Below are 11,403 nucleotides of genomic sequence, written 5' to 3'. Positions count from 1 at the left end.
TATAAATTAATAATTTGAGGAAAAGTTGCATAGAGATCTCCTTTATCAAAGAAACAGAAAAAACTCAGAATTTTCCATAGTGGATATACCTTTATAACTTTTGCTACCTACTTTTACAAAAAAAAAAAAAAAAAAAAAATTTTGCTACCTATCCGCATTGTGGTACGTTATCATAATTTTATTATTAGTAATTACCGCGTGGAGTAGTACTTAAAGGTGAATCCGATTATGTTTATGTCAATATTATAGTACGCATGAATATATCTTAAATACTCATGCATCTCACTACGCATTGCTTTTTCGAATAATTTCTATAAATAAGAGCGTTACACGCTAACTACCCAACACACACCAAACACAACACAAGTCTTTGTTGATGATGATGGGAGATACGATGGGCACATTTGGTTCAAGCATGGCAAGTTTGTTCTTCTTCTGGGCAACTTTTCAACAAATATTCCCTGAACACCTCAAGATCGCAATCAAAGAGTTCCTTTTGTCTACAATCCAACAACTCTCATTTGTCCAAAGATTCTCCGACCGTGTCATCAACTTCTTCTCTCCTTACGTTGTCATCAGTTTCCCAGAGTACGAAGAGTACCGTTTCAACCACGCTTTCGCAGCCATCGACACTTACCTTGGTGCTAAAGCAATCGGTAAAGCCCAAAAAATTAGAGCAAGTCAGGTCAAAGAGAGCAAGGGTCTAGTTTTGAAACGTGACGAGGCTAAAGTCAGAGACGTGTACCAAGGAGTTAACGTCTGGTGGGAGATTGTAACCGCTACTGATGGAGACAGAACACACAAACTCACTTTCCATAGACGTGGGCTGGAGATTGTGACCGGATCTTACATTAAGTATGTGATGGAAGAAGGGAAATCAATCGAGGCCAAGAACAAGAAGATGAAGCTGTTCACTAATAACCCTAGTTCCAACTGGGATACTAGCAAGAAGAGCTTGTGGAGACACATTGATTTCGAGCACCCGGCGAGTTTTCAGACACTGGCTATGGATCCTGTCAAGAAAGAAGAAATTCTAAACGATCTTGAGGCGTTTAGTAATGGGAAAGAGTATTACAAGAAGATTGGGAAAGCTTGGAAGAGGGGCTACCTATTGTACGGACCACCAGGGACTGGTAAGTCCACCATGATCGCGGCGATGGCGAATCATTTGAACTATAATATATATGATCTCGAACTCACGGCTATTCAGAACAACTCGGAGCTGAGGAAACTTCTCACCGCGACATCGAGCAGGTCGATTATTGTGATAGAAGATATTGATTGTTCTGTTGATCTAACGGGCAAGAGAAGGAAGAGAGATGGTGACTTGAGCGTCAAGAAAGATGGAGAAGATTAAAACCAGAGCAGAGTCACACTCTCTGGGCTTCTGAACTTCATAGATGGGATATGGTCGGCTTGTGGACAAGAGAGGATTATTATTTTCACGACGAATCATATCGAGAAACTAGACCCGGCTTTGATCAGGAGAGGAAGGATGGATATGCATATTGAGTTGTCTTATTGTAGCTTCGAGGCGTTCAAGGTTCTTGCAAAGAACTACTTGGACGTTGATTCTCATCTTCTGTTTGGTGAAATCGACTCTTTGCTGAAGGAAACAAAGATCGCTCCGGCTGATGTCGCAGAGAAACTGATGGCCAAGAATCATAAAGTAGACGTCGACGGATCGCTCAAAGACTTGGTTGAGAGTTTGGAGAGGAGGAAGAAGCACCAGAGAGGTCACGGTGATGATCACAAGAAGAAGTTTGGTGGCAAGAAACTCAAAATATTAAGCGGATTGTTTTCTTTTTAAATATTTTTTTCTGTTTAACCTGTGTGAATGTGATATATGAGTGTAAGAATTTCTGTTTGATCATAATAATAATAACTTAGATTTATTTTATTTTTGAAGATAATAGTTAAATTTTATTTAGCAAATGTATAGATATTGTATCTATATAAACACACACATACACTGACACAATCATAAACTCAAATATTTCATACTAAACCTTTAGGCTTTAATGGTCACTGCATGGTTGAGCGGATCGGTTATCGGTTCACTGACTTCTCTGGTTTATTCCCCAAACCATTAACTGCCACCTCATCGGTTAAGCTGCTTGCAGGGACTAGTTTTCGGTTCGCTACACTCTAAATGGTTTATTCACTGTCCTACTAGTTCTCTGCGTCGATCTGGACTTGCTTAGTTTCATTGGATGAGATCTTGAGGTCTCCAAGTGGCAGCATTTTATTGGATGACGAGGAGCTGACGTGGCTTGAAGAAGCTGTATCCAGGAAACGAACAATGACACATGTGATGTTGTCTTTGCTTACTCTCTTGATTGCTTCTGCCACAAGTTTCTTGGCGGAGTCCTCTGGATCTTCAACTTCCTTAACCATTGCAACTGCTTCCTACAAAACATTTCAAATCTTATAACAACTAAGAAGACGTTAAAAAAGCAAGTTTAACTTCACAGACCTCATTAGAGAAAACATCTCATAGGCCATCACGTGCTAGGATCAGAAACTCAAGAGAATCATCAATCTTTTCCTCCTATATTTCAACAACAAAGCTGAATAACAAAAAAAAAAACTTCAAGAAGATTATATGCAACTTGATTCTTAGAGCATGATTAACCCGGATTTTTAATTTGGAGTTCTTAATAGCATCCCATTAGTAAACTCGGGCACGGAATCTTAGATTAGCCTTTTTCTTTTAATTTTTATTTTTTTCGTAATATTTTTATTTTTATTTTAGAAAATAACCAATCGCGGGCCGCCACGTGTCAGTGGGGTCCGCGAACAGTGTTGAACCCGTATCATACCAGGGAGCTCATGAGAGTCAGTATAATCAAAACACTGGGGCCCGCAAATATCATAATAATTTTTTTTTTGGATTCCGTGAGGATTTTGGGTATGAACCCTTGATGGGCATGCTCTAACTCATGATTTGACATTTTTTTTTTACACTTTTCGGCTAAGAGCCGGCTTTTATATCTCTTATTTAAGAGACGGTTCTTAGCTTTTGTTAGTTAAAAGCTAAGACCATCTCCATCCATTAGAATCCATTAGAGGTCCTAATGATTATATTAAGAATATTTGATGTGAGTTGGCAAGTTTAGGACCTTAGTTAGTGGCTCTATAGTTTTCCTCCTCCAATGGAAGGACTCCTATGGGGTGCTTAAAATATATATATTTTTTTAGTATAATAATTTTAAATTAAAAGATACTTAAAAATTTGAATAAAAATTACATAAAAACATATTAAAAATACAAATACAAATCATAAACTAGAAAATGCCGATTAGTTGAAATCTTGAGTTGTTCCAAATTTTTGCCATATATTCTCAACCAAATCAGCTTTCAATCGTTGATGTATTTTGTTATCACGTATTTGATTTCGAATGCTCATCATATTCATCACATTTCCGAGATTTGAAGGCATATCTGTTGAAAACGCCATATCCACTTGTGAACTTCGGCTTGATTCTGGTTGTGAGAAAACTGATACATCAAACAGAGAGTATCCACCCCGTTCATCTTCTACAATCATATTATGTAGAATGATACATGCTCTCATTATCTTGCCAATTTTTATTTTATCCCACAAAAGAGCTGGATTTTTGACTATGGCAAATCGAGCTTGCAAGACCCCAAAAGCACGCTCGACATCCTTACGCACAGCTTCTTGTTGTGTAGCGAATAATGATGCTTTCTGACCTTGCGGAAGTGGAATAGATTGGACAAAAGTAGCCCATTTTGGATAAATACCATCTGTGAGATAGTAAGCCAAATGGTACTCGTGTCCATTGACAATGTAATTAACCTTCGGAGCCCGACCTTGTAATATATCATCAAAAACCGGTGATCGATCAAGAACATTAATATCGTTTAATGTACCTGGAGGTCCGAAAAACGCGTGCCATATCCAGAGATCTGCTGAAGCTACGGCCTCTAAAACAATTGTTGGCTTTCCTGATCCACGTGTATATTGACCTTTCCATGCGGTCGGACAATTCTTCCACTCCCAATGCATACAATCAATGCTTCCTATCATCCCGGGAAATCCTCGTATCTCTCCAATATCGAGTAGTCGTTGAAGATCTTCAGGCGTGGGTTTTCTTAGATATTCTTCTCCAAATAAAGTTATGATTCCTTCAACAAAATGTTCCAAACATAAAAGCGCCGTGGTCTCACCAAGTCGGAGGTATTCGTCGACCGCATCAGCTGTGCAACCATAAGCCATCATACGAATTGCTGCCGTTGCCTTTTGTAATGAAGAGTGGCCGAACCTTCCAGTAGCATCTCTTCGTTGTTGAAAGTATGGGATTTCAGCGGACAACGCATCAACAATACGCATGAACAAGGGCTTGTTCATTCTAAAACGGCGTCGAAACATGTGGGAAGGATACGTTGCATCTTCACTAAAATAATCGTTCCATAACTGCATGTGTCCGTGTTCTCGTTGTCTTTCAATGTAGGCTCTCTTTTTTTTGGGCTTTGATGCATTTTGACGTTCTTCGTAGTGGATGGAAAGTTTTTCGAATTGTTGCTCGAAAAGTTGATCAAATGTTTCATCCATCATGTCATCAAGATCATGAGAAGAAGAAGAAGCCATTTTGAAGAGAAATTAAAAAAGATAAATGGTAAGAGAGAAATGATTAGAGAGAAATGATTATAGAGAAATTGATAGGAGAGAAGTTGTTTGAGAACGAGGTTTTGAGAAGTTACAAAGCGTGAATATGAATACGTGAGAAATACGTTTGATAAGTTACAAACGTTTGAGAAATTCAAAATCGAGAGAAAGCATGAATCTACTCTTTGTAAAGAGAAACAAAGTAGGACAATATGATTTACAAAACATGAATCTACGGTTTATAAAGAAGAAGAAATGACGTATGGCACTTGGGCGTCACATGCTCTGCCTCCTTATTTTTCTTTTTGTGTCACATGCCACTGCAAGCTTTCTTTTTTATTTTGGTTTTTGTTTCTGTCACATGGCACTACAAGCTTTCTTTTTCTTTTCCTGTTTCTTCTGTCACATGCCACTGTCTTCTTATTTTTCTTTTGTTGTTTGTTTCTGTCATATGTCACACACGTAAACAATTCTCAAAACGTTTAGTTACTATCTTACCAAGGTGCCAGTTAGTGAAAATTTTATCTAGGATAAGAAAAACAACATATTTTTATAAATTACAATAGCTAATATTATACATAATACAGACAAGCAGAGAAACAAATACAGCATTAACTAAAACTCATACATAAAATAAGAGAAGGTAAAGATCCATAAATTCAAACTAAGCAACCAACATATCCTTAATGAGCTTATTTTTCAAAGCAATCTCTGGTTCAGTTAATGGCTCTGTCTTGGTAATTAGGGAGTCAAGCAGTTTCTGCTTGTTAAGCTTATCTTTCAATTCAAAATCCTTTTGCTTGATCTCCCACATGTTCTGAAAGTCAACACACAGCTTCCCTTCTGCTTCAGAAGTCTTACCCTTGCTCACAGCCGGTTTAGTTTTGCCCTTTGCAGCTTTGACACCAGCCGGCCGTGCCATGCCTTCATCTCCTCCAACGCTCAATGGCACTGACGTTGATGAATGTGGTGCTTGATCACCAAGCTTTCTTCTCTTAGAGTTCACATTACTTGTCAGACCTCCACACCATTTTTGATCATGCCTTAACTCCAACCAAGCATGCTCAAGTGTGAATTTGCTCTTATGATCATTGAAGAAAATGTCATGAGCCATCGTTAAAACATCATCCTCACTCTGGCCACTTGATTTTTGTTTGGTTGCAGCCTCATAGCAACCCACAAACTTGCACACGCCCTCATTAATCTTCCCCCACCTCGATTTACAGGAAGTTGTGTCTCTCTTTTCGTAACCGCCAAGCTGTGGACTTGAACCAAAATAAGCAGCAATGCGTTTCCAAAACGCCATTGCTTTCTGCTCATTTCCCACGACAGGATCTTTAGATGTGTTTAACCAAGCAGAAATGAGCACCTTGTCTTCAGTTGGTGACCATTTCCGTCTTTCTTTACGGTCAGACGAGATGACTTCATCTTCATTTGCATCTTCAGGGCATCCAGTACCAAATGCACGCGCATCCGAGGCAGGGACTTGAATACTTGGTTCACGACTAACATAGGAGAAGGAGGGATTTGGTTGTTGACTGTTTAGGAGATTTTGAAAGCCATAAGGTTCACTAAATGGATCCATACCGAAAGAGAAGAAATTAAAAAAGGAGAAAGAGAGCTTCTTCTGATGAGAGAAGAGATATGAATTCCAAGGAGATGAAAGAAATGTGAATTGAGAAAGGGATAGTTGGTCGGTTTTTAAAGCAAACTTAAAGAGAGTATGGGATTTGTTATGTGTAAATGCCCATCAATGTATCTACCTAATTATAAAACAACCAAAACACCTCATAAGTCAATTCAATTCTAACGTAAACAATGCCATCAATGTATCCACCTAGTTATAAATCAACCAGAACACCTCAAAAATACATTTAATTCTAACGTAAACAATTATGAATCAATGTATCTACCTAGTTATAAATCAACCAAAACACCTCAAAAATATCTTTAATTCTAACGTTCACAATGCCCATCAATGTATCTATTCCTAAAGACCATTTAATTCCAACCTAAACAATGTCTAACACTCATTAAAGGATTGTCTCTACATACCTATGTGTGCCCTCTGTATCTTGCTGCTCCATGTAAGACCTTTGTCTTCTTTATGTGTTTCTCATTTGCTGTCTCCCACGCTGCTCCAACTGTTTCAAATCAAGATTAATACAAGAAACTTCAACCTAAGAAAAGGGAAACGAGAGACAATTAACAAATAAAGACAATGAACCGATTTAATCAATCAACTTGGAAAGTTTTTAAGACAATGAAGATTTAATCAAACACACAAGAAACTTAGAACAGATTAAGACAATGAAGATTTAATCAATCAACTGTTTTGAATCAAAACCAAAGTCTACTCAAACTTCTAACTCAAGACAAAGAAGGAAAACTTTGAATCATCAAATAAAACAAAGTAAAAAAAAGCGATCTCTTACACATTGTCATCGCTGTAACGGTGGTGGTACTGATGGCGCCGCCGACGATCTCCGCCGTGAAGGTCGGAGTAACCTACTCCACTCCCGACTTCAGCTCTGGATCCGTCGAATTTTCTCCACAAAGAATCGTAGCAAAGATCGATCGTTTCTATGGAGATCGAGGCGGTGAGGCTTCTCGTTCCGAATCCGGAGATGATTGACGCCTTCGCCTCCACGACGGTATCTTTGTTCCTCTCTGTTCCCAGTCGACTGGTTCCGATGCTGGCTTCAGATCGTTCGCATGCGTTCGAGTGGGTAAAGCTCGCCCAATCCTTCCCTTCCACAATCGCCCAAAGATCTCCATGATATCCGTCGGAGACGACGAACAAACGGGTTGAACATCATCAAGGAGAGTTCGACAGAGAGAGGAGGAAGATATGTCGTCGATGACATCGAAGAAGAAAAAAAAATGAAACCAACCGGCCACGAGACCTTTCGTCTCAAAGGAGCCATCCAATCCACTGCTGCCACGTCAGGGTCCTTTATCACTCCTTAAATCACCAATTCAAGGAGCGCTCCTGCCTAATAAAACTATTTTTGTTTTAATTTTTGGCTTTAATTACTTTAGTACCTCCTCTAAGATCTACTGATGGAGGTGCTCTAAGAAACGGTTCTTAGCCGAAGCTAAGAACCTCAGCCTAAGGGCATTATTATATGGGGGCTTTAGTGGGGTTTTAGTGGGTTTTTAAGGGGGGGAGGGGCCCACAGGGAGGGAAAAACCGGTGTCAGAAAGTCCAGAATAAGGATCCCTGTTAGCTGGGTTTTTCAACTGTTCGCAGGCCCCACTAACACGTGGCGGCCCGCGATTAGTTGATTTTTTTTTTTTTTTTTTTTTTTATTCAGACAAAAAAAAAAAAATTAAAAACCCATTTCCGGTTCCAACGTTAATCGTGGTCTAAGAGCCCGGATTAATCATGGTCTTATTTAAGTGATGTTAATACCCGGATCTCTGGATCAGCAACAACATATTGCTTCAGAAGATGATCATCAAATGCACGAGAAACTGCAAGAACTCCTCCAACTATCCAAGTTCCTATTCATTTAATGAATGCAATACACACAGACAGAGACATCAATTAGTACTGTGTGCTTAGAAAAGCATGAGAAGCAGAATATTATAATCCTATAGTTTCTTGCCTGCCCACATGACAAATCCACCGGCATTCTCAATCCTTTCACGCTCATCACTTTGGTCAGGTTTGTGGTCCCTTGACACAGCAATGGCTGAACACATCACAGCATCACTCATATTAAGATAATTTATGAGAAAGACACGTGAATAATCTATCAGGACACATAGTGATATTATATAATGTACACTTGACCAAAAAAGGACTATGCAAAAGCTGTTTGATGATACCTTTCCTTCATAGTAACCGCTCAACAAGTACTTAGCTAGTCCGAAATCAGCAGCGGATATATAGACAAATCTTTTGACACCTTTCTCAGAGGCAGCTCTAATAGCGTTGATGTCTGCAGTCCCGTTGATCTTATACATATACGAGTTTGAACCAAAACCCCCAACACAAGAGATCTACAATGATTCATTCCGAAATTACTTTTAAGAAAATGTACAATTGACAAACACATCACTGATGAATAAGACGGAGATAAAGACATACCACAGAAGTAACTCCATCAAAAGCATCTTTCAATAAATCAGGAACTCGTTTTTGACGAAATGGTTTTAGACCATTTATTGATAAGTTTTCGGGACGAAGACGTTCGTCAAAATAACCGAATGTTTGACAATATGAAATAGTGTAATCATATGTCAAAAAACGAAATTCGTTTGAATGAGAAATGAAAGTCTAATGTGGATTATTTGTAAAATATATCACATTAGAAATATGAGGTTTAATTCTTCTTTTATTTAAAGTGGAGAAAATACATTAAAGTTTAAGACTTTGATTGTATAAAAAAAGATATTTGGACCATACATAAATTTCATGTTTTGAAATTTAGTAAATGGGTCAACAGAATAAAAGAATTTATCTTTTATATTGAAATGGTCAACATGAGTTATAAAATGAATGCAAAGCTAATTCTGTATTTGTAACATCTCCATGAATGCACGTCCATGTTGTAATGAGAAAATAATTCTCAATCTCCACATTGAATACCATACGTTTTGGTCGGAAGCAAACGTAGGGTTTGGTCAGTGGACTATATAATAGTCACTGCTCTTTTCATTCTTATGCACACAGCAATACCTAGAAAAGAAACAATTCTCCTACTTGAAATAGTTATATTATTTTATTTTTATTTTCTGTGTCTGAGAATACATCACAGAAAAATGTTCGATAGATTCTGTTTTCCGGTGATGGTAAACAGAAACAATGCTGCAGTTGTATCATGGGAATCTGAGCGCCATGCAACCGTCACACTACGGGACGTTTAAAGATTTAAGGAAAGAGATTAACCATTTCGACTCTGCAATCCTTCTTTATTTGTTGTTTCGGTGTTGTAATTTTTAACTTTTGTTCTTATTATTTTTATAAATATCAGTTGTCCCTATCAGAGTGAAATAAGGTTCATACACTGAGATGATAAAGTCCTCATTTGATGTAAGATGTACAAGTGGATTCAGTCATAGCTCCACTGGAAATTATCCGTTAATGTAAACTTCAACGTTTTTATTCTTTTCACAGAGATGAATATGCAATATTCACTTTCCACAGCCTATGTTTTATATAATTTTGGCAAATGAGGTAGATGATGCCTTAAACCCCACGAAATAGCTTTTATTCTCAAGAAATTTGGAGGCCACGCAAATTTGACAATCTTTCTATTCATTTGCTCTAACCAACCTTTATATTGCATATATCATGTATACATGGAAGCATCTTTTTCTGAAAAGAATGATCAGCTAATATGCGTATACTAGGTTAAGATCTGTGCCTTGCGCGGGATCAACATTATATATATAAATTATTTTATGTATTAAATATTTTTACATATTATGAAATAATAAATATATATTAAATAATTAAAAGTTAGTAACTATAACCATGGATCATAAAATTTGAATGTGAGACTTTTAACAGTTTTAGTAATTTATACCCGTTTGTAAAAATTCAAAATATAACATATACATAAAAATCTAAAATTTTATTATATTGTTATTGTGGTTGTTTAATTTATTTAATAGTTTAAAATTAAACAAATATGATAGAAGATACACTATTTTTTTATCAAATCTTTATTATTCAAAATCATTAATTGCCTTATATACTTTAGCCACATTAATTAGGCAATTCCGTAAATTTTATTTAAAGAAATAATAAAGTACATTAATGATGAATTTATTGTTAGTTTAATAAAAAATTTATTATATAATTAGATGGACCAACATATTTTTCTAATGATTCTAAGAATCATTCTAGTGATGACATGTGGCTACAAAAAGAAGTTGTAATGCTTCTCAGATAATACATAGGGGATATAAAACTATGTTCATAAACTGAAACAAAAGATGGCCCCATGATATACGCAGCTTCTTCGTCGTTACCATAAAAGTTCACACGTTATAGCTACAACATCTAACATCACATAAGATTCATAATGATTGCATGCAGGCCTTTAAAGAAGCTTGGCTGAAATTCACTTTATATGTTCACATGTGATGTAATTGTATAAATTAATAATTTGGGGGAAAGTTGCATCTACATCTTCTTAATCAAAGAAACAGAAGAAACTCAGAATTTTCCATAGTGGATATACTTTTATAACTTTTGCTACCTATCCGCACTGTGGTACGTTATCATAATTTTATTAGTTAATAACTTCCGCGTAGAGTAAAATATAACTAAAAGTGAATCCGAATATTTTTTTAATGTCAACTAGACCCTGCGCGGGTATGAATTTTCAGTTTTTAATTATTTATTTTATTAAATGATGTATTTGTAATATTCGTTCATATTATATTCATTAAGTAATTATTTTTTTTTTGCATTTTAAACTATCTATTTTTTTACGAATGTGTGATATCATATAAAAAATATAAAAAAATGAGTATAGAGTTAATTAGATAATTTTAAAAACAGAAATTTTTCTTTCTTGTGCGATATCATATAAATAATGATCCACCCAGTTAACAAAAATCATGATTATTTTATGTGCAATTTTTTTATTTTGACCATTTTCTTAAAACTATATTAAATTTTACATATTTTAATTAGAATATTTTTAATATCTTTATTTTTTTATTTGAAATGCAACTCAATATTTTTTTAACAATTATAACAAAATATTTAAAAAATATTTTTAGAATTTGTTTGAAAAATATGAAAATTA

At 36.2% G+C, this 11,403-nt stretch overlaps 1 protein-coding gene and 2 pseudogenes across 1 annotated transcript; 2 read left to right on the top strand and 1 right to left on the bottom strand.

The window, feature by feature from the left end:
- The first annotated feature begins 318 nt into the window (after nt 1–318).
- On the top strand, nt 319–1,845 carry LOC106318436 (annotated as a pseudogene).
- LOC106318437 overlaps nt 338–11,403 on the top strand; it is a 13,262-nt pseudogene continuing 2,196 nt past the window's right edge.
- Nucleotides 5,298–6,218, bottom strand: LOC106314033 (glutathione S-transferase T3-like). Its single transcript, XM_013751980.1, has one exon. It carries the CDS (start codon nt 6,216–6,218, stop codon nt 5,298–5,300), a length of 921 nt encoding a protein of 306 aa, XP_013607434.1.

Source organism: Brassica oleracea, chromosome C9 (assembly GCF_000695525.1).
Source record: "Brassica oleracea var. oleracea cultivar TO1000 chromosome C9, BOL, whole genome shotgun sequence".
Classification (NCBI taxonomy): Eukaryota; Viridiplantae; Streptophyta; class Magnoliopsida; order Brassicales; family Brassicaceae; genus Brassica; species Brassica oleracea.
Note: the sequence above shows the minus strand (reverse complement) of the source record. Positions and strands in the feature narration are given on the sequence as shown.